The 24,663-nt window shown below is 42.9% G+C and overlaps 1 protein-coding gene across 2 annotated transcripts in view; it reads right to left on the reverse strand.

The window, feature by feature from the left end:
* The window catches only part of GLP1R (glucagon like peptide 1 receptor), an 87,849-nt gene that overhangs the window by 43,407 nt on the left and 19,779 nt on the right, over positions 1-24,663 (reverse strand). For both annotated transcript variants that reach the window (XM_063328689.1, XM_063328690.1), the window contains exons 2-3: positions 13,911-14,007; positions 12,505-12,615 (exon numbers count right to left, since the gene is read on the reverse strand). In XM_063328689.1, the coding sequence (XP_063184759.1) occupies positions 12,505-12,615; positions 13,911-14,007 (208 nt within the window). The remainder of the gene's footprint in view (positions 1-12,504; positions 12,616-13,910; positions 14,008-24,663) is intronic.

Consider the following 24,663-nt stretch of genomic DNA (forward strand, 5'->3'; position numbering starts at 1 on the left):
CCATATGGCTCTTCTAGCAAGTTGGTCTCCACCTCTGCAGTTTTAAGATCAGGTATTCATGATTTATCTCATCTTTGGGACTTGGAAAGAGAAAATCAATACTTTACTAATTGGCAACATTTAAGTAAGCCAGAAAGATAATAAGCTGTTTTCAACAAGGTATTTAATTATGTAGCACACAAAAGTACTATGTTTATTCAGGCCCCTAATTAGTTCAATTTACTCTTTGTCCACTGTAATTAAAAACTGCAAGTTCTTAGGTGCAAGTAACATGAAGAAAGGTTTGAGGTTCCTCCATTTCACAGAGTATACTGCTACCACAAAGAAATAAAAGTGGGTAGATAATACATACTTCAGTTATGCAAGACCTGTAATGAGAGCATAGATGAAGTTTAAGGTAATTGGTGAGCTCAAACATGTTTGTTGGAAGCTAAGCTACCTGCTAGACTAGCATGGGCAAGGCACAGAGGTAGTCCAGTAGCTTCTTTGCAGCTGGGTGTAACGGTGTTTATTTCTCACTTAAATGTCTTATTCAGTCAGATCAGCTGGAGGCAACTTGTCGAGCTGCCACAGCACCAGGCTCAGCTCTGTCTCTACAGACATGTGCCTTGGTATCCTTGACACTACATCTCAAGGAATTATTTTTTACAAAACAAACACACTATACAGTTATAGCTGAAAAATTGCTGGGAAACACAGAGTCTTGCCAACTACTCTAACTCTCACAGACGCAGTCACAGCAAACTGATATCCTAAAGCAAGGCCATCCAGCTTTTATGCTATGCCTAGCAACGCAGAAAAGTAAATTCTTCCTAGAGGGCCTCAGGTGACCAGATCTGCACCTGATCGAGCAAAACGCAGCCGCTCCCATCACCTATACACAGAATCATAGAATTGCCTAGGTTGGAAGGGACCTTTCAGATCATCGGGTACAACCATCAACTTAACACTGACAAAAACCATCACTAAACGATATCGCTAAGCACTACGTCTACCCATCTTTTAAATACCTCCAGGGATGCACCTCAATATCTGGCCACGTACAAAGTTTCCTTCTGTTCCTATCAGGATGAGGAATGCCCATGTCCTGGCTGCAGCAGAGTGGGAGCATACAGATTTCACTGTCCCTAAAGGAAATCACAGGTCTCACCCCAGCTGTAAGTTCATAAGCCACTGCTCTGTTGCATGTGCCTCGATCTGAAGTTAACCAGCAATTTATTTAAAAATACATTTTATTAGTTTAAACAAATAGAACTGATAAAATGGAGAATGGCATTGCCACATGGCCCACAGTAGATGCACATTAATATCTATCTGTTAATGATTTTTTAAAATTATTTCTTCCAACAATCCCTATATCTACCCTTGAGATGAGCAGCATATGTTCTAGAGTTCTCTGGTGTACTACCAGATGGAAACTAACAGACAGAGGCAGAGATGAACTTGAAAGACTCGAGGGTTTTATTTATTTATTTATTTTTAAGCAAACCGAGATTGCCAATTAGTTTGAGACAGCTTTTAGTGCAAGGAAGTATAAATTTTGGATTGCTTATGGGTTAGCAAATGCAAAGCAACATCTTTTTCACTGAAAAGAAGGTCACACCCCTTTCCAGCATTATGGAGAGCTTTCTGTAAACTTGGTTTTATTAGAGCAAAGAAGGGAAGAAATGTAATAAATGTCTAATCATCTTCACTGTATCCAATATTTGAAGTGAAATTTATTTTCTTGCATGTTAAAAGACAAACAGGTAGTTTAGCCATATGCTCATGTAGCCATCTGCTAACTACCTTGGTTTTAAAAAGATCTCAAACTATGGAACTGGATGATTAAACAAAAAGTGAGAGAGATTAAACCGGACAAGATTTAATCTTGTCCCCCGAACCAAACGTTCCAAAACTCACACAAATGTCTGGTTCGTCAGCTGTAGGGCTTTCTGCAGACCCCTCTAGAAAGCAACATATGTTGGTTCCTTTCGTGTGCCTTGCACAGGCGGCAGTAGAGTTTCACCACCCCAGCATCGCTACCCATAGAAGGTCTCGCAAACAAAATTGAGCGTCGTTGTTCTGTTTCTGCTTTTTGCTTGTGGCACTCTGTCCCCAGACTCCCTCCCACTCCGAGCCTGAACAGTGCCCAAACACAGGCAACCCTGGGGAAAGGGAAGAGGACCAGGACACGGTGGTTTTAATCCTGCAGCACAGCAGATGCCCCAGGAGTGCAGACACTTGGACATCAGCCCTCCACAACCACATTTGATGGCGGGATGCAGGGGGGAAGGCACTGAATCACTTTTAGGAAAAAGCTGGCTCCAGAAGCTTTTCCAGAGGCCCACACACGGTGGGCCTAGGAGACTGGTGGGACCACATTGCTCATGGGACAACATTTGAGCAAGACTTACAGATAGATGAAGTCAGCCACAGGACTCCCCTAACCCCCAAACCAGTGCTTACCACCAACCTGCTCCCTCCTGACACTGTTGCCTACCCAGTCCATGAACATTCTGCTGTGGAGAGCGCATTACACTACGGGACATCCCCACCACCAGTCAATGACCCAAAAATCCCTGCTGAGGCAGAAGTCTACTTGTAATCCTCTCTCACCTAGGTGTAATATGGCATCTCACAGACCCAAAGCACTTGTGGCAACACCTTGGCAAACGTGACAAGGCTCTCTTATCCTTTTTCTGCCCTCCTCCTTGATGGGCACAACTACCACAGGTGAATCTCTCAGATCCCAACCAAAATCCATTTCAACACTTATGTTTGTGCTGCTTGTGTAGCAGGGAATGGGATCTGCAGTATTGCCGTGCGTGATGCCATTACAACTGTATAAGTCTATAACCACAGCCTTCGGGGAGGGGAAGACGCCACACAAGGGGCAAGAGTCAAGGCTTGCCGCGTTCATGATGTAAACAGTAGCCTGGACTAAGCTAGACACTAATTCAGGGTGGGGACTGTGCAGACAATTTCCATCATCTCTGTTGCACCACAAGAAGGTCTGCCTACATCTCATAACCCTAGGGGAATTGCTTTTAAAAAGCATAACGTTCTCATGGTCAGACCAGTAACCTCCGGTGCTTGGCAGTTCCCAGGCAAATGCCCCATTTCCATCCAAAGCCTCATGCGGAGCCCACACTTACCTAAAGACACAGCAGGAAAAGCAGTTCTGTCACCAGAGAGGGAATGGAGAGTGCTAGAAAAAGGGTTTCAAACGTAGGTTACAGCAGAGGGAAATGGGAAACAGCTGACCCGGATGTGTCCTTGCACCTAAAGGCACTCTGGTGCCGAAACCCAGTCTCCAGCTTCTGCATTACCACATCCCCACAAGAAGCTCAGTTCATGCAGTCTCTGTGACTGGCAAAACTATTGCATGAAGTACAGCTGTGGTCCCAGATCTCCACGACACCCCCTTACTTTACTAGATTTAATCAGACTCTGACTGCACCTCTAGTAGCCAGAGGCAGCCACAAGGTTACTATCAAAGATCATCTGATATTACTGCTGGGTTATTCTGCCACTGAAGAGGCTTTCAGGTCTTTCACGTCACAGGCTGAAAAGCTATGTTGTTTTCAGGGGTCCCCAGGCTGTACTTTGCCTGGTCTGCTGGGATAACAAAGGACCAGGTGTCACCACTGCAGTATATAGTGTAGTAAAGAGAGGATAATACAGAAAATAAAATGAATTATAGGAGATGAGTGATTCAAGCAAAGGTGAATGACAATGGAAGTTATTAGTTAAACAAAGGAAAGGATTTTAAACTAGGAGAAAGGTGGATCTAGAGAGCATGGGGAATTACAAAGTATTGAGGCATCACAGTCAACAGCAGTTAAAGGCATACAAACCATCCAGCCCTTTACCTGGCACAAGAAACATCCTGGATTTAACAAGAGCTTGGTAGTTCAGTCCTCCTCCAATGGCCCGTGTATGGTCACATTGGAAGAATTCAAAGTAATACAGACAAGCCATCAGGCCTTATGTCTCCATCAGGACTGAGGAGAATCCTATGCACACATAGAGCACAGCATCTGGTTTAGTTTTTTTCCAAAGAAACAGACCCCCAAACTGCTCAAACTAGCTCAGTCACAGCAAATAGGACAACCAGGGGCTTGCTTCAAAATTCACTACAGTGCCAGAGCAAGATACCAATGCAGACACAGACCAGCAGTCTTCCGATACAGTTATCGGACACTTCAAAACCAGAGACAGGTCCTAAGCTGAAACAAAAGCATTCAAAGAGATTAGAAGATTTTGAGTGGAGATCTGAATAACAGCCACATCTGTGTTAACCCAAGTTTGCAGCCAGCCTTTGTGCAGCCCAGTACGTATAGGAGCAACTGATGTGTCTCCTGTTCACATAACTCGCCTGAAACTAGTACCCCTGGAAGGTTTTTTAATTAAAAAGGATTTAATGCTATTAAACAATAAAATATCAGAACCCCAGAGGGGGCATAATTGCAAGATGAAGTGTGTAGCTCCATGGTTTCCAAATCCACATGGTGTTATTGGCAGCTGGCCTTCAATTATAAGAAGGTAACAAGAAAAAGCACACAGCCACTGACAGTGAGGCGACGTGCCCGCCGTCCCTTAAAGGAATACTGCTCCCCTCGGAGGTTTCTGCGCTGATTGGACTTTGGAGACAGCCACTGCCCAAGTATAACTCATGGTAGTCTCACTAACTACAATGTCAATAGCAAAATGTGCAAAGTTTACCCAGTATTGACTTCAGTGCTACCAGAAACTGAGTAGGCTTTCCAGGTTTCCACTAAGGGCAAGATTTGGCCCAAGACATGAGACACATATGGGAAACAAGAGCTTCAACTCAGGCAGCCAGAAGTACATGAAATTTGCCTTCAACAAGCTTTGGCCATGGTCCAAAAAATCTGTGCTAGAAGCTTCACAGAACAAATCCCTCTAGCAATAACCTCCCTCCCCTCCTGCTACTTCAGCATCTCCCCATAAGGCCCTGCCCAACAGTGGGAGCACAAACAGAAGCAAAACAGAGACCTGGAGTGAAGTAGCTCATCCAGGTTTGAAATTGCTGCAGTTTGCTGTTTTGACGACGTATAAGCAAGCTACTAGAAGTACAAATACAACCTTTCCTTACCAAAAGGAAAGGGGGGGAGCGCAGGGAGGTGGGTAAGCAAGGCATGGCATAAACTAAGCATGCATTTTTTTGGGTAATTAAGACATTTTCACTTCATATTTTCAAAGCACTTCAAAAAACCCCTTTGAAACACAAGAAGTCTTCCCAAAGAGAAGGTTTATGAATTATACCTAATAATCCTGAAGAGAATGCTTTGTTTGACCAAAATTTGATTTCCCCTCCACCTTGTTTGCCCCTTTGCCACGGCTTCTCATTGTCCCAAAGGGCTTCCACACCACATGCACAAAGCTGTTTTATACAGCACCAGAGGGACACAGAACTCCTACCACCCAGTTACAGCCCAGCAGTGACTGGGGTCCTTATTTTCAGTGACACCAAACCCCTGCACTGTGCTGTAAGACACATTAGCCACCTATTTCTCATTCTAGTGACAATGGTTTAACCTGCATTGAAGCAGAGGCTACTCTAAACCTCAGCTGCTTTGGCTTCAGTGTGATACCGAGTACCCAAATATGTATAATATCCTTATTTCATGATTTCTTGGTGAGTTAGGGCAGTTTCATAGAATACCATGGTGACCAATGTAGTTGAAATAGACAAACGCTAACATAGCTGCAGTCACGCCAATCAAGAAACTGATCTGCATGGAGTGGGGGGAAATACTCAAAGAAATTAAGAACTGCCCCAACATTTCAGTTGGGTGAAGTTCCCAACCTATTTTGCTGCACAGCTACGCAAATGCTTATTTAGCAATTAGGTGGGAAAAGGCAGCAGTGAAGTGCCACTGAAGAAACATGTAATAAACCAACCTTTGGGCCACATCCCAAAAGGGCACTGACAACTCAACGCCCAGTACTTCAGTGTGAGCAATAAAATAAAATTCCTCTAGATATTCAGTTTCAGTTTACTTGGCTGTCACAAAGCCAGTCTGTAGCAGTACAGGGAATACATGGTTTTGAGCATAAAATCTTGGTCCAATGTTCAGTCTTTTTTCTAACCAATTACCACAGACACATTCCCAGCTTTCAGACCGTCCATCCTTGCAGACAGCGTGCCAATACTGAGTTTGGCAGGGATGCTTACACACAGACTAAGTAACACAAAAAGAAAAAGTCTCAGACTCAGCATTTTTAAAGAGATCTGACCATACGCAGGACAATATTGATTGTCTCTGCTGTTCTTTATAGGCCACCTTATCAAGTGGCACTTTCAAAAAGGGCAGAAGACAAATGTTGTCATCACAAGGTGAGTGATGCTGCAAGACAAAAGCCTTGCAACTGCACCCATTGCTTAGCACAAGAGACCTGCAGGCTCATCCTCCATGGATTTGTCTTGTGAAAGACTGGTCTTGAGTCTCTGTACGCACACAAGTCTGGATAGACAGACAGTGCTGAGGAAGCCAGTTCTATGCTCAAGTTATTCAATGAGCAGATTCCCATTTCCCCACAGTTGCTCTTGTACCTTGAGAGAAAGGAACAATCTGAAGACCTGGAGAAAGTATTACTGCTGAGCCCACACCCACAATGCAGGCAACGATTCCAAAGCTGCCACACTGAGGAGGCAAGAAGAAAGTGACACCTCAGTGAGCACTTCTGCAGCAGCAAGCAGAGACAAGAACCTCCTAACATCATGTGGGGCTGGACTAGTTGCACAGCACATACCTGCTGAGCAGGTAAGAAGTTCTCCATATCATTTTCAGCTTGCCAGTCTGCTAGGCAACCTGCTGAGCTACATCTGCTGTTGAGACTTGCAGAAGGACAGGCTCAAGACCGACAGCTGCTAGCACAAGACGACTGGGACACAAACAAGAATAAAAGCTGTTAAAGTATAAGGTTTGCAAAACCTGTAATTGGTCAAGGAATGCTTCAGCATTACAAACTCTTCCCATACAAATTATTTTCCCTATCTCCTATTCTGGCTGACACCAATGGAAATTTGTAACATCTGACACTAACTAGTTACTGAGGCTTATAATGTTAAAAAAATTAACAGAAACAGAGAATCACAAAACAGCAAAGACTGGAAAGGGGCTCTGGAGATTTTCTAGTGGAAAAGTTCCTGCTCAGAGCAGGGTGAACTAGGGAAAGTTGCTCAGGTCCATGTCCAGTCAAGCTTTGACCATCATCTTCAAGGATAGAGACTCCAAAACCTCTCTGGGTCACCTGTTCCAGGTTTGACCAACCTGATGCTCAAAGGAAATTTCCTGTATTTCCATTTGTGACAATACGCATTGATAAGATCCCCCTGAGTCCTCCCTTCTCCAGGCTGAAGAAAGCCAGCTCTCAGCCTCATCTCATGAGGCACGCTCCCAACCATTAACAATCTTCATGATCATTTGCTGGACTTGCTATATCATGTCCATATGTGTCTCATACTGGGGAGCACAGAACCGGACAGAGCATTCCAGATGTGCCTCAACCCCCAGAGTAAAGGGAAAGGATCATTCCCTCAAGCTGCCAGTGACACTCTCCCTAATACAGCCCAGGAGGTTGTTGGTGTTCTTCGCCTCAAGGCCACATTGCTGCTCCTGCTGAGCTTGGTGTCCACCAGGACCTCCAGAGCCTTTTCTGCCAAGCTGCCGTCCAGACAGTCAGTACTGGTGCATGCAGCTATCCCTGGACAGGACTCTGCATTTCCTTTTGCAGAACTTCACAGGATTCCTGTCGGCCCATTTCTTCAGCCTCTCAAGGTCCTTCTGAATGGCAGCACAATCATGTGGTATACCAGCCACTCCTCCCACTTTTGTTATGGTCTGCAAACTTGCTGAAGGTGCGCTCAAGTCCCATCATCCAGATCATTAATAAAGACGTTAAACAGTATTTGTCCTACTACGAGTCCCTGGGTACACCACTAGGGACTGATTTCCCATTGGACTTTGTGCTACTGACCACAACCCTATATGTCCAGCAGCTCAGTCAGTTTTCAGTTTATCTCATGTTCATTTGTCTAATGCAGACTTCATCAGTTTTTCAATGAGGATGTTATGGGAGACAATGTCAAAAGGCTTTCTAGAGTCAAGATAAACAACATCCACTTCTATCCTCTTATCTACCGAGCTACTCATCTCATCATAGAAGGCTATCAGGTTCGTCAAGTATGATTTCACCTTCACAAATCCATGCTGACTGCTCCCAATCATCTTCTTGTCCTTTATGTGTTTGGAAACATTTTCCAGGATTATTTGCTCCATCACCTCCATGGGGACTTACACAAGGCCAATCACCTATAGTTCCCCAGATTCTCCTCCTTGTGCTTCTGGAAGACAGTGGTGGTGGAATTGCTTTCTTCCAGTCCTCAGGAATCTCCCTCAATTGCCATGACCTTTCAAAGATAACAAAGAGTAACCTCATAATGGCATCAACCAGTTCATTCAGCACTTATTAGTGCACGCCACAAAGTCCCGCAGACTCGTGTATGTCCTGTTTAAGCGTTCCATAATCTGATCCTTCTCCACCAAGGGTAAGTATTCCTTGCTTGAGATTTTATCACTCTTCTCAGGGGCTCAGGATTGCTGAAGGCGTTTTACCAGTAAAGGCCATAGTGAAGAAGGCAGCAAGTACCTCAGTTATTTCCCCATCCTTTGTCACAAGATTTTTCTCATATCTGTTTAGAAGCCCTTTTTGTTGCCCTTAAATCACTTGTCAGATTCTGGGTAGGCTTTGGCTTTACAAATCCTATCCTTGAATGATCAGCATTTCTATATGCCTCCTGGCTCACCTGTCCCTGCTTCCAACTCTTCTACACTTCCAACGGAAATGGGCAGGTCATAAAGAGACTTGCACTCAACGCTTGTTCCATTTTAGTACCCCATCATGAGCAGTATTCAGTTTCAAGTGTTTCAATTTATTCCCTAGGGAACTTCTGGGGGTATGAAGTTGCCCAGCAAACTTTTCACTTGAAAACCTGACCCCTAATCAAGGGAACAGTAGTCTTAAATGAGTAAGCTTGGCTGAGCATTTCATACTTAATGATGACCTTCACTAAACATTTTTTGAAGGTACTTCCCAAACAAGGTCTCATCTTTTCATTTTCTCCATTTTCATCAAGTGAAGAGATGGAAGCCTTGCAGTGCTAGAATCTGCTTCAAGTTCCAAGTAGGGGGCTAAACAAGAACAAGTAATAAGCATGCTTTAGTGATTACTGTAAATCACAGGGTATCCAATTCCCTATTGCTGTAGATCTTCCATTAAAAAGATGTTACCCCTCCATTGTGGCAGCCCATTAGCATTCACTTTGAACATGACTCCACAAGACATCACAAAATAGTGTCAGGTAATTCAGGCTCCTAAATTGCGTACCTGGCACCAATACAAACTTCTTGTTTTATATTAGACAACGAAAGGCCTCCTTGTTCCATTCTTGTTCCTCACTGATAAAACAGAAACTGAAGTATATGCACAGTATGCACAACAAGGGAACACGTCCAGAGGTCTAATGCCTTTCTGAAGTAATTTTGCAATCCTCCCTACAAAGGGGTTATACAAAATGCTGTTATTCTTTTCACTGAAACAAACACTGTTTTCAGGATAATTAATTTCATAAAAAACTTATTTCCAAAAGTATGAAAGATATTGCGCATTCCAATAATTTATTAATCTGCAGTACTGTGTTAAACCTTGGCTCTCTCCAGCAATGATATTTCAAGAGCAGTTGGAAGTCAAATAACTGTGTCCAGGGTCTTAAAGATTGCAAGTAAACAGGTTTAGAGGAAAGAAGTTTAATCCTGTGAAGAGTTTTTAGATACGCAGAAAGATTAGCATCATTGAAAAAATTCTGCAGCATTCAATAGTTTTGTGTCAATTAATTATGAGGTAAATATTAAATTTCATACATTTATAAAAGCTTGTTTATCCATTCTAAAAATATAATATCTTGATTAATAAACTGAAGAGGATTAGCAAACAACGTTTTAGTTTAAGAGGTTATCAAATTGGCAGCTACTACGAAGGCAGCTGAGATAATGCAAAAGTTGTGCAGAGGTTAGAAATATGGACACAGTAGTATAATATTCACCCAGTAGAATACAGGGTAATACATCAGGGGAGGGGGAGGTGGGGAAGTCAATGTTCATCACAAACAAGACAGGAATAAAACTGCCAAGGCACGCAGGTCACTTCGGAAGGCAGGCAAGGCAGAAGAGGTAACCAAGTGGCAGCAGGACCCCAGGGGCAGAAAGAATGGAGCAGATGATCTCTCCCAACACAGCATGCATGTCCCTAACCACTAAGTACACCGTAATGTTGGTTCCCATCTTTTCCCTTGAAACCCTAGTTTCTATACTAGAAACATCTAGTATAGAAGATGCACCAAGTTAAAGTGAAAATAGCAATCCAGACTTGGCAATCTTGTTTTAGAGACTCACCTCTGAGACGAGCTTAAAGCTAGCCAGAAAGTTAAAGCGTTGTGATAGTTGACCTGACATTTCCCCACACACCCCATTACCAAATTTGTACATTTCCAAGCATCTCTCCCACTCAACAGTAAGAGCTATAAAGTGCTACAGCAGGTTACCAAGTGTCCTGGGTGTCTGTGTCTAGGTGCTGGCAGGGGAGGACGGCAGGGGAGCCTCTGTGAGGAGACACTGGAGCTGCCCCGTGCTGGACACAGATGGTTCCAACAGATCTACCGCAGGGCACGGCTGACAGCCGAGATGGTGCCGCCTCAGGGGAAATGTATGTAAGAAAGGGCCAAATGCTGCCCAGCAGTGAGGGAGGGTGGGGGGTGCGTGGAGAAAGTGTGAGAAACAGCCCTGTGAGCACTGAGGTCAGAGGAGATGGAGGGGAGGAGTTGCTGCAGGCACCAGGGAAGAGACTTCCTTGCAGCCCCTGGAGATACCGTGGTGGATATGATGAGTTGACCATGGCCAGCTGCCAAATGCCCACCCAGCCACTCCCCCTCCTCCAAAGGATGGGGGAGAAAATAAGGTGGAAAAGCTCGTTGGTCAAGATGAAGACAGTAACCAGGAGCAGTAACAGGCAAAACTGGTACTGGATGTTGCCAGAGGAGGGAATAATTGTGGGGAATCTTTTGTGGTTGTGAAGCGGTGAAGGGACAAAGGGTGGAGTTTTACTGTGTAAATTGTCTGCTTTTGTCAGTGTCGTGATGACATTTTGATTTTGGTGTGAGCATTTCTCACAAACCCCCCACCACCCCTTCAAGATGATGACAGTTTAATAAGAAAAGCAAACGCTGCATGTGTAAAGCAAAGTAAAATAAGGAATTTATTCACTGCCTCCCATCAGCAGGCAGATGCTCAGCCACTTCTTGGAAAGCAGGGCTTCCGCACGCGTAATCATTACTCCCAAATTCCTGCAGACCCCCAGCCTACCGGCCTTAAGCAAGGCATGGGTTGGCGAGAGCTTTGATACCGTGCAAGCACTGTTCAGCAACAGCCAAACCACTGGTGTATTATCAACACTTCTAGACAGAAATACAAAGAACAGCACCATACAGGCTGCTATGAAGAAAGTCGCCTCCACCCCAGCCAGACCTGGTACAATCTCCACTCCTTATGCCATACCATTTACATCATGCCCAGGTCCCACATTATCCAGTACATCTAAGTGTCCTCTGACCATCCCATCCCTTTTCTTTCTCATTCCTGAAATCCCTTCGTACCAACACTTAAACTATATTTACATCCAGCAGTCAGATTTTATACATCCTTGCTAACCAGTATCCTCTGTCCCTTAACAGGGACCAAAGCCAATTTGCCACACCAAGGTAGCTAATTAATAAACTGTTTTGTTTAGACTTCAAAACTTAGAAAGGTCTTCACAAAGAAGCAGCCGTACAAGTCACTGGTTTCAAAGACAGAATACTAGGCGAAGCGAATTAATACACATTACCTTCAAGTGGCATCAAGTGTACGTGTACATAAGGGTGTAAAATCTAAAGGTGACATTCAGTCCTTCACAGAAGAAGTCTTTGCAACCACTGACAAGGCCTTCATCTTGCAGCATTCTGAGAAATAAGTTTATCTCGGGAAGCAGCACAAACCTCTCTCACTTTAGACCTTTTTGTCTTTATCTACCACAGAACAACCTACCATCTAGCTTTGCTACTTTTATCTTAGTTTTCAAACTAAACCATTATTATTGTTAGATAGTCTTCAACAAGCACCACAGTACTATTTTATTAAGTCACCACTACTCAAGCAGCAAAAACAGGTGAGAGCACAAAAATACAAGTTAAACGCGACCCTTAAGAACAGTCTCTTCTCTCATTTTCATTTTCTCTTGCTAAACAGAGATAAAGAGTGTATCATATTGAGCCTCATTCCTACTTTTATCTGCAGAGAACTGACTGCACTCACAGCCAGTTAAGCAAATGTTATCCTTGCTAAGACTGTGCAAGGAAACCAAGGTTGGTTTAAAGCTGTGCCTGTAAGGAAAGGTTCTCACCTGCATTAGCCCAGGGGAGATACCAGGGGCAGCTGACATTGACATAGGTGCCGGGCAGTCCATCCGGCCAGCAGGCGTAGTTGTCAAATGTTCTGTTGCAGAACTTGCCTTCTGCAGAGAGATAGAAGGGAGGGTCATGCCACTGCCTTGTATTAATACTGCAAGGAGGAAAAGACTGAAGAGCAGAAGATAAAAGGAAAGGCGGACACATGCATTTAAGCCATAACAGCATTATGCAACTATACTTTGATGTGGAGTTAAACGAAATTTATTTCTCCAAAAGAGTTTATTCCCCACACAACAAGAAACTGTTGTTTCAGTCAGAAAATAAAGAACAGATTAGGGTCTTTGACTAAGTCAAGGGACAAGAAAGGTACATCAATACTGATCCATTCCAGTCTTTTCTCTTTTACACTCTTATGTGTCTCAGTTTAAATTAAAATCATTTTTGCTATGAATACCATAGATAATAATTCCTGAGAATGGTTCACAGTCATGCAGTTCGAAAGTCTAGCCTAATATATAGATCCATCAGCAAAATACCTACACACAACCATAACTTTGCATTACAGCTTAATCAACATGAGAATACTTCAACTTCCGATTTATTAAACTGTCATTCTTAGAGGGCAGCACTCAACCGCTCAACAGGATAATGGAGCGGAGGGAGATGAATGTTTCCCTGCCGTTGTTGTCATCAGCTACTGCTCTCGCTCTGCCATAATAATGTACCTAAGAGAAGGATAATTAACCGTTTTGAGATAATTCTTCACAGATACAACTCAGACCCATCTTATCTTTCTCGCTGTGTCACAAAGCCACTGAAGCATAGGAGAGGCCATACTGTGTCCAGTTGTGAGCATCATTCACAAGTCACCAGTGTCCTCTAAACACCATGATGCTGGCACATCGCAGCTGCTCTCAGCACATTACAGCAGCCCAACTGCTAAGACAAGCTGCATTCTCATTTTCACTTAGGCACTTTTTTTTTTTTAAAGACATTCCAGCATTTTACAACACTCAAAATAATTTATAAGCTTTAAGGCCCACAAACTGCTAGGTCAATATGAACAGCATGGCCCCAGATTCCCTAACACCTGTGTGATCTTCTCAACCCTGACCCCCAAAAAAGCTTCAGGGGTATTGCATTAGTGTGCTGCCGTAATGTGCTACAGCCACCACTTAGCACTGCAAAACACTCTGGACCTAAATACTAACATCTTTACAATGAGATTATTCTATAAAATGCTTCCTCAGCAGCAGGAAAAGCCCCACAGAGAGCAGGTGGAAGCAAATGGACTGGAAAGCAAACTGGAGAAGTATTTTCAAGTTCATAATCACTCCTTTGCTACTGTTATAATGCATTTTAAAAATTAATACATCCTATTCCGACCAAGCAGGCTTACCTGCCGCAATGGGGGGTGCCTCATACAAATATTTCAGACACTGGAGCTGATACTCCTTCCACTTCTGCATAACCCCTGAGAGGGACCCGTCTGAACTCTGAAAGATAAATCATGAGTCTCAGAAATTGCAGGGATTTAAACTGTGTATTTTTCATGCAGACTGAGTGGGGTGGGCGTGAAAACGACTACCACAAGCCAAAATAGCATTGCTTATCGTAAAGGGTACAAGACGCTGCTATGCATTTGCCTCATTGCATCCAAAGAAATCCTTTTCTGTTTGTACCACGAGGAACTCGGAAAAACCTCACAAACAACTATACCGTGTCCTCACTGAAACCCAAACCAAGCTAGCCCTGCTCTCTTGAATATGCCCCAATTCTATGATTTATTACCTCATGAAAATACGGGGACAGCAGAAAGTCCGTTTAGGAGAGGTTTTCTTTCCAACAGCAGTATTTCTGCTATCCCATAAATGAGAGCAAGTTAATTCACTGTATTCAGTGGATATTCCCCAAGCATTCTTCCAGAAGGTGGATGAATGCTTTTCCAGCTCAGCTTTTCTTCCATAAACAACAGCTTTTCCCTGCATCCAGCATATTTTCCCCCAAAACCGCAGAAAGAGCAGGGACCTCCTTTCTTGCACAGTTTGACAGGCTGCGGGTTCCACCATCAGCTACCTCGAGTCCTGAGCGGGGGGGCAGGGGAAAAGCACGCACAAACTCTGACTGAGCACAAAGAAAATCAGCTGTTATTAAACTGCAAACTTCAGCACTGGCTGCTCGCGTAACCCTAGCGGATGCCCCACCTGGCTCACAGAGGCCCAGCTTACTCAGAGCATCTAAGCAAAGAGGCGTCAGGCCTTCTCTCCCCTCTCCGCACTGGTATAAAATGAATTACGAATGTCAGGACTAGCAGGCTGTAAGCGATCAATAACGCAGCTAACTCGGCATTCTTTTCCCAGAAAAAAGGCCCAGCGTGGATGTCTCAGAGGTACAATCAACAGCATGAACCTAACGGCACAACGCACTAACGCCGAGTGGAGGAAAATTCATTTAATCCTAGCTGTCGATCAGTTTATTAAGTGAAGCATGAGGGTTAACAATCCTTGTAATTTTACCCTTGCAGCTTCAACTGGTAGTTTTTATTTACCACTTGGTGCTTCTAAACCTTTTTCAGATTGTTAGAGGAAAGCAGGGCATGTAAAGGATTGTTTTAAAACAAGGAAGTCATTTTAAACCTATACTGCACTTCAGGAGAGCCGATCTCAATGCTTTCCACTACAATCAACGTGACTAAAATTTAGACACCAGGGGAATCTCCTTGGTATAAGAGAACAGAAGTAGAACTGGTATTTAGGGACTACAGACCTCTCAAGTCCTTTTCTCTTGCGTCCTTCTGATTTAAAAAGTGTTTGAAAAAAACCACACCACCATATGTGTCATGCTTCTGCCTGGATTAAGCAACTACATTTAATTACAAAGATTCTCTTGTACACATGATAAGAAGTATAACATCTAGTAGATGCATGTAAATATAGGCAGTTATTCTTGAAACACAACACAGGTAACTGAACTGTAGCTGGGGCCTCATGGCCATAGTTTTAGAAGAATCCATCCAGCTCTCCCTGAAGTCAAAACAAGCACAAGCCTGTGGATCTTTGAAACTCTGACCCTTGTCTGCCTGATTTAAATCATCTTATCTATGCCAATAAATGCGGCCAAAGCCTGTCTATGCTAAAGTCCCTAGTGTGAAATGAGTGCATCCTACTGATTTTTAACTCCATGGGCCTATGGAAACACACAAACCTGTAGCATAGTGGTGTATGCTCAACATACTTGAAGAAGAAAGAAAACATGATCACCTAGATTAGGTCTACAGGGGTGTAGAGATACAACATAACCAGCAACTCTAAAACTAGTATGCCATCTACAGATCTGTGCAGGCTGAATGAGGATGGATGACCGGAGTACAGGGAGAGGGAACAACTTCCAAACCTAAGTTTCTCTCAGGCAGTCTTTAAACAGTGACTTTCAGGTTATGCATTGTCCAAAAGGTCTTCATTTTACAAGTGTGGTTATTGAAGTTTTACAGGACTGTTTCACCACCCTCTCATCACCAGGTTAACACTTTAATAAATGAACTAAAGGGAAATTTTTCAGGATGAACTCTTAAATTATTGATTCAGAATAATTTCAGAAGCTACTAAGTATCACACATCTTCCCAAAAAGTAACTATTGATCATGCATGCAGATGATCATATCATGTTAATCCAAATTCAGCTTTTAAAATCATTAAAAGATAAAGATGCATACAGAGTTTCATTTAGAAACAAGACTCTGCCTTTTAAAATACCCTGAAAATATCCTAAAACTGTTTGCACTAAGAAAATTAGCTCTTTTGGAGTCAGCAAGTCTTAAAGTACTTTCTTCTAAATCAATTTTTCATCTACTGCCTTCATGAATGCAGGAACAACCAGCTTTAATTACAGCTTCAGAAAAAGCAAGCCTCTATCCCTCTATTTAATGAAAAAGTTGAAACATTCTACTTATATTGGTTTCTCATAATGTGAGAAGACAACTCTAACCAGGAGATTAGCAAACTATAAGAGTAAAATAATTAGACATGCCTTTTTGTGGAGATGACTGTTTTGGTAGACAGTTTTCTATTATCCGTAGTCTGTTACAATAAGACAATCAAATATAAATCCCAAGACTACGTTATTTGTTCTCTCTATGCCTCAGTTTACTCTGGTTCAGCTAAATACCATGTTTTATATCAGACAAATTGCCTTAAATTTCATTTTAATATATACTAATCCTCATTTCCCAGAGATTTTGGCCTACACGAACAAGAATCACAAGTTATACAGTGCCATAGATTTATAATGTAAGTAGTTATTCGAATAAGAAATACTGTGCTTTCTTGAAAAGTGATTCAATCCCTTCTGCAGCATCGAAGAACTAAACACACATATACAAGGAGAAGGTTCCAGTACACAAAATTTGGGGCAAATTCCAACAGTTGAAATAGCTTTATTAAACACAGGACTATATTTTTGTTGCTAAAGGCACTGGTCCTTGCATTTTAGTTGTGGGTTTGGTTGTTCTGGCGTGCGTGCTGTGTCGCCTCGCCCGCCCCGCATTCCCCCTCCAAGTTATACTCAACCACAGAAGGAAAAACAGTAGTAGTTTTGCTGTGGCAAAACTGTATCACAGAAGAATAGTGGAGGAGAAGAGGATGGAAACATGGCTGACGGGTTAAGGTGGAGGAGTCAAAAAGTAAGAATGGATGAAGGACATTAAGGAGGTGAGTAATGGTGCAGCCTAAGTAGCAAAAAAAGAATGCAGAAAAATTAAGACAGGCAAGAGCACTTTAAATATTGGAGCCTTTCAGTGTACGTATATAATTCAGAGTAATTAATCTCTAGTGACAAATTTAGCTCATTCAACAGTCTGAAGACAGAATTCCTTAACGCCTTTATAGGAAAGCCTCTTTCTATAGCCATCGTTTGTCTTCATAGACACTACTGTAAAAGGAAGCATTTTAATCCCTTTTCCACATCTATGAAACTATTCCTGCTGTGACAAAACCTTCCAACCCAAACTACTCTATGATTCTACAAAAAACGGCACCCACACAGATCCAAGGTGATCGATGCTACAAAAGCACCGTTCTAATACAGTGAAATCTGAGTGCAGGGGGCTGAGACCAGACAAAATGCAGCACGAAATGGCATTGTTCAGAGTGGAAGAGAATTCTCAGAGGTTCAGAAGCAGCTGATGACTCCTGGGGTTATCTTCTTCCCTCTTCTCCCATCACCATATAAAAGGTCTTACACGCAACAGAATGAGAAATTCCTCCTTATGTTTGTATTTCTTATGTCTCTGATTGTCTGCGTTTAAATGGGACCGCTTAACGTTACAGCTTTTTCACACTTTTAACATTTCAGGATAATAAGCAAGGCTTCAACTTGCTGCTAAAGGCTCATATGTAATGGTTACAACCACTGGGACCTCCAAAATGCTAATCTTAAGTCTTCAAAAGCAAAAGCTAGGCAACCTGGCATTGAACCATACTTTGGTATGGCCTTGGTATTTTTCCCCTCAAATAGTAACAATGACATATCTACCTCGTGAGAGGAAGATTCAGATTACATTTACTGCCTTTTATCTCAGAAGCATCAGTGAGTGACTTTTAAACTTTACTGCCCTTTTTGAAAACTCAAATGTGACACATTATTTCAAGGCTCTTCTGGTTAGGATCAGCACAGCAACTAAGTCAAAGGCAGGTGAAGACTGCACGTTCCTAGCTTTATGCTCATTCTGACTTGACTTTTTTTCCCCCGTGTAATATGGATCTTATTAAATCATCTGTCATGTCCGCATAAATTATAGGCCTGCATCAATAAAAGCCAACAGAGTAGAACTAAACTGGCCACCCTAACAGGTTTATTCAATTCACAGCACGGATTATAAGCTTGAATTTACAAGACAGGTTTATCCTCAGCTTACAGCCCAAATGGGGCAGAGCACAGCACTGCTACCCCAAAAGTTTTGCTGTGACCCAATATCACCTTGCATTTCTTGGGATGAGATTCCTCCTGTCCAAGAAAGATCAGTTTCCAGGTTTCAAACTTAAAGGAATTAATTTGTGTGGGGCTTAATAAATACAGTCACCTTCCTGAAAGCACTTTCCCACCTAACAAGATGCTTTGGCTTGCTTTGCTGTAGCACAGCACAACAGACCAAACCTACCTCCCCCTGCAATTTGTCATCACTTTTCTCCACTTCTGATTTGAAGTAAATATGAATGCATATGAATGGCAGAACACTAATACTACCTCCCTAAGCCCATCAGTCAAAATCCAATTTCTTGGCAGTTACTATAAATTTGTCAAAGAAGTCTTGCAAACGTTGATGCTCCAACTACCACTTTGTAAGAACAGTTCTATTTCTGTAACTGTTTCAGAAAAAAAGCCCAACCCAAGACTAAACCAAAATATCCAACACTGAACTTCATATTAATATGGGGTCCTTTGACCCACTGTTCACCTCATGACAAAGTAATATGGTTAAGGATCAGTCCTTCAAGTACAACGCTTCGTGAAAACCAAAAGAGATTCTGGAATTGTGTTAGCATGGGAGCAAGCTTTATTGCTCAAAATCTCCCTCCTCTCGCTCCCCCAAAGAGACGGGGCTTTAATCTAATTTTATAACTACTTAGTTCAACTTCTGTGTAATGAGCTAATCTGAATCCATCATAGGCAACATCTCCAATAGTCCAGTTACTGTCCTTTAAGCACTGAAGGTATGTCAAAGGAGGAGATACATCAAAAACGACAGTGCTGTCTCTACTATAGATAGGACAAAAGAAATATCATTAAAAGATACCTGAGCAATACCTTTTCCAGAGATGATAAAAGGAGATCATACTTTAGGACGTTTTGACCTCCCCCAGATTTTCGTATCTATTGCATTCTCTTCCCATATTACATTGCCCGTATAGACTTCAATGTAGTCACCTGACATTATACAAGACCTGTGAAGTAAAGTTGTCATTCTTGGTCCCTTCTGTAGGGCTGCTTGACTGATCAGGTGATATAATATTAATTATGCTTCCCAAGTCACATTTTACAAGGTACTCCGTCAGCAGTTGGATCACTCTGGACAAATCCCTCACCCTTTAGAAAAAAAAACAGGGGATCAAACCAACTTTTCTTTCAGAGAACTCTATTGCCAGCTTCTAGGAGATTTTCCTGTAAACACTTCTGTTCCTTAGTTACTAATGAACCAGTGACTTCAGTAGCTCAAGAGCGCCAGAAAAAGAAACCTTTCAGCATCCTCCCTGCTAGTGAAAAGCAGCAAATGAGCTCCCACAAAAGCAGCTACTGGACTCAGTGAGAAACTCCCTGGCGACACCTGCCAGATGAGTTTTCTCAGCTGCAGCAGTTTAGCACTTGCAACAAGACCCTCAAGAAAAACAGAAAGTCCTAGGACTTCAATAACAGCAAATATTGAAAAGAGTGTTCCGCCAGCTGTCTAACCATGGGAGAGCCCCCTATTCTGTCACTAAGACTTCAAGTTTCACGGCATCAAGCTTTTGAACTCAGAGCCACAAGAGCAAGCTCTCGTCAGGCACATACATCTGATCAATGCATGGAAGAGACCCTCCTGCTCTGCCTGTCTCTTCAGAGCTGCTCAGCCCAGGCCAACAGCACACCTCTGGTCCTGAACAGCAGGGGCTTTCAGTAACTTCTCAACACACCCCAGATCCCTCTCATTCCATTTCATCCTCTGCCTGAGCAGCTTCAAAAACAGTATTTTGGCCCATCCAGTGAACATCCTGAAAGAATGAATGACACTCTTGTCAAAGACAAGAGCATGTATAAAAATACCCTGCGTGGAGTTTTTTTTGGTTTGTTTGGGTTTTTGGTTTTGGGGGTGTTTGTTGTTCTTTCAGGTTTTTTGTTTGAAATCAGAGGCTGAATTCTCAGGATTTTTCTCTCTCAGCTGAAAATAAGCACTGCCCCACATGGTCCCACATCCTGGCCTGCCTGCCCTCATGCCTTTTTCTTCCTCTTTTGCACACCTGCACAGCTTCAGAAGGGAGGGTTGGCTGTGCTCAGTCCCATAGCAGCCTATAATAGCACAGGGCACTAATTACCCCCCCCACCCCCCCTCACCATTCTTAAGACCTGTTCTTCCTAGATAAGCATACACATCTCCTAAAGAAGGTTTGGAAACACAGAATGCTTCTGCCCAGAGTCTCAAATAAGGCATTTCACAGAACAAAAACATAACTGACTTGAGGCATATTCCTGATCTCAGGACTTCTGTTGACTAGGCACAGGCGGCTCCCAGTTGAGCTGACTTATCGTTTCATAGATTGTTCCAGATACATAAGCTGTCTCAACAGGCAGGAGAATTCAGCCCTGACCACGAGGGTTTCCACTCTGGGACCAAACATCCCAGGTCTGTCCTGGGATGCTTCATTCGTTCTTTGAAACTGAGCAGTTTTCTCATCCCCAAAATTTTTGTTTTGACAAGGTGCACTTCAATGGGAATAATATCTCTTGGCCCCTAGCATTTTCCAGATCAAGACAAAGTATTTGGCATTCAGAGGCACAGATGTCAAAGCAAGCTTTTTTAACACCTAAATCAACTTGCGTAACACAGTCTCAAAATGAAGAGAATAAAGTACAGCCTCGTATTTCAGCCCGCTACGAAATTAAGCATACTCTTGTAAAGACGTAAATAAATAAAACCAAACTCCTGTAGGGCGGGTAGGATAGACTGAAAATGTGTTACAAATCGTCGTTCTAGGAGCTATTCTGTTTTTTTCTGTCTTCAGTGATGGACAGACTGGGACGAGAACAGTTACCTGCAGAGTTTTTCTGACCCATGTCAGAAGAAGAGCTTTTTCCAGCCTGGAAAGAGGTTTCCTCCTTGGTCACTGTAGGACCCATGAACCCATATGCTTACAGTTGAAGCAGACACATATTTAGATTGACAGCTGTTGTTACCAGAATATGTTGTTACCAGAATATTTTCATTATGATATCTTTCATCTGTTTAGTAAATGTTGCTGTCAAGGGTGTACTACATGAGCCAGTCATAAACACGACAGAAGACACTACTGAGCAACTGTGCAGAGACACAGAAGAAAAAAAAGCAAAATTCAAAAGCAACTATAACTCAAACTCTTGGAGAGCAGAAAGCAATCCCACAATTAGTGGGAGACAGAGTGTGCCAGCGCTCATTAGAATTAAATGATCATAGGGCTCCTGTACAAGGAGATTTTACTTTGCATTGCAGATCTAGACACATGCTTTGTGAAGTGCTCTTTAGAAGAGGACTTTTATTGATGCAGTTATACAACAGAGCAAGCAAAACAGCAGAATAGAGTTTAAATTACATTTTTAGACAGATACAAAAGGTGTAGCATTAGAAACACTATGGAAGGAACAAAGGCAAAGTTGAGCAGTGTTGTGGGAGCCGGGCAAGCTACAAAGCTGAAGATGAGAAGAGTGCTTTAGATCTACCCTCACAGATTTAGAAAGAAAATGTAACCTACGCTACTGGAAGAGGAACTCAGCATTTCATTACAAGAGTTGTAATAACATAGTATTCTAGAATGGTTTGGTTTGGAAGGGACCTTAAGTTCTAATTTCGCTGCCATGGGCAGGGACATCTTTCACTAGATCAGGTTGCTCAAAGCCCCATCCAACCCATCCTTGAACACTTTCAGGGATGGGGCATCCACAACTTCTCTGGGTAACCTGTTCCAGTGTCTCACCACCCTCATACTAAATAATTTCTTCCTTGTATCCAATATAAATCTACCCTCTTTCAGTTTAAACCATTACCCCTTGTCCTGTCACACTACAAGCCCCAGTAAAAAGTCTCTCTCCGTCTTTCTTATAAACCCCCTTTAAGTACTGAAAGGCTACAATAAGGTTTCCCCAATGCTTTCTCTTCTCCATGCTGAACTACCCAAGTGTTCTTAGCCTTTCTTCACAGGAGGGGTGTTCTTGCTCTTGGATCATTTTCATGGCCCTCCTCTGGACTCTAACAGGTCCATGTCTTTCTTGTGCTAGAAGCCCCAGAGACGGATGCAGTACTCCAGGTGGGGTCTCATGAGAGCAAAGGGGGAGAATAACCTCCCTTGACCTGCTGGCTGGCCATCCTTTCTTTTTATGCAACCCAGGATACAGTTGGCTTTTTGGGCTGCAATCACACATTGCTGGCTCATGTCAAATTCTTCATCCACCAGTATCCCCAAGTCCTTCTCTGCAGGGCTGCTCTCAATCCATTCATCACCCAGTCTGTACTGATACTGATGATTGCCCGATCCAGGTGCAGGACCTTGCACTTGTACTTGTTGAACTTCATGAGGTTCACATGGGCCTGTCAAGGTCCCTCTGGATGGCATCCCTTCCCTCAAGCAGGCCAACTGCACCACTCTGCTTGGTGCCATCTGCAAACTTGCCAAGGGTGCACTAAATCCCACTGTCTATGTCATCAATAAAGATATTTAACAGTACCGGTCCCAGTACAGACCCGAGGGACAATGCTACCGTGTACTATCACTATAGAGTACAGGGACAGTGAGGGGCATATTGGGCTGAAAAAGTAGAGGAGATTTAGGAATTCAGATGCCTGATCACAGGCACCTACTGTTCCCCTCAACGTGCACAAAGTGCCTTGCTTTGTCTCCTGCCACAGCTGCAGAGAGAAGGTGCCGGGGAAACCTGCACCTTACATCATATCTGTTAGTGCCATACAGAGTCTTGAATACTGTAGCAGCACTAGATGCCTACATTTGGGCAACTGACTCATCCTGAAAGCCTCTGGGCTCCTGAAGCAAAACAAAGCAAAGACCATCTGCCAAAAGCTGGACTTCTGGCTCCTCTTGCTGTGGTTTAAAAGGCAATTAGTTAAGTTGGTTCTTTATGACATACCAGACCAAGTGCATTTAAAGGGATCTGTTTCTTAAGCTTGTAACTGACTGGTTTCTCTGTAACAGCCAGCAGTGGTCCGGACCCAGAGCTGGCTGAGCAAAGAGACAGACACAGCCCCACAGTGCCAAAGAATTGCAACATTTGAGTTTTCAAGCACAAAAAAAAAAAAAAAAAAAGAGGATTAAAAAAATAAAAATCCCAAAAGTAATCATCACAACCCCAGGGACTGAGGGAACATCACTTTGTTGTAAATAACCTGTATTTTCACTCGGCAAGAAAAACTCTAAATCTTCTCACCTTTCACACCAAAGTGTCCTAAGGGAGTTAAGCTCCCCCCCAAGTTTTCAAATGACTATTTAACAGTCACTCTTCTTAAAGAGCCATGGTGCTGCATCAGAAGGCAAGGTGTAGTGGTTTCCCTGCCCGCCTTCCCCCAGGATCACGAATCCTATAGCAGTATAAACCTGTCACCAGTTTGTCATCCCATCACTGCAATCCCTCCAATAAACTCGGTAACATGAAAAAACCCCAACTAAATCAGACATATTAACTTTCACAGACCCTCCTCTCACTGAATACGTTTCCATTTACACTTTTTTATTTTTAAACAAACTCAGTTCTCCAATTAAAAAAGAAAAAAAAAAAAAGATTTGATAGAAAATCGCCACAAAGCTATTTAAAAAAAACCCACCATACACAAGACTAAAAGTTCCAGCATATAATTTCATGGGTACTGCATCCACTGTTGTATAGAGTGCTAGAGAAGAATGCAATCAAATCCTTATGGCTTTTTGCAGTTCTAGTCAAGAGTAGTAGTTTATTTTCGTTTTAACTACTGCAAATTAACTCCCTCAAGCAGCTCATTGTCACAGTGTCGAGGTCCACTGTCCCACCATCTTCCATATTGCTCTTTCCTGCCTACCCATCCCCTTGCCAAGACAGTTACATGTAGCGCCCTCGCAAATTGCTAGTGTTTTCATCAACAGCTACGACACATTTGAGAACAGAGCATACAAGAGAAATTCTGCCAGTGAAGCTCATTCTCCAGACGTCATCCGTTTTCCTTCCAAATATTAAAGGCAATGCAGATGTACAACTGTGCAGAACACAACGACAGGACAGAACCCCAACAACGATATCTTTGCAGTACCGCATCGTATACAGTGGAGTTCACATTTACTTGGTTGGATGCAGAGTGGTGTTTTACAGCCTGCATATAACCTTACACTTCCCAGCGTTCAACCCGCACGGCTGCCAAGTGTTATGTTCCAAGGGCTTGATTTGTCAAAAGC

Source organism: Chroicocephalus ridibundus, chromosome 3, assembly GCF_963924245.1.
Source record: "Chroicocephalus ridibundus chromosome 3, bChrRid1.1, whole genome shotgun sequence".
Lineage (NCBI taxonomy): Eukaryota > Metazoa > Chordata > Aves > Charadriiformes > Laridae > Chroicocephalus > Chroicocephalus ridibundus.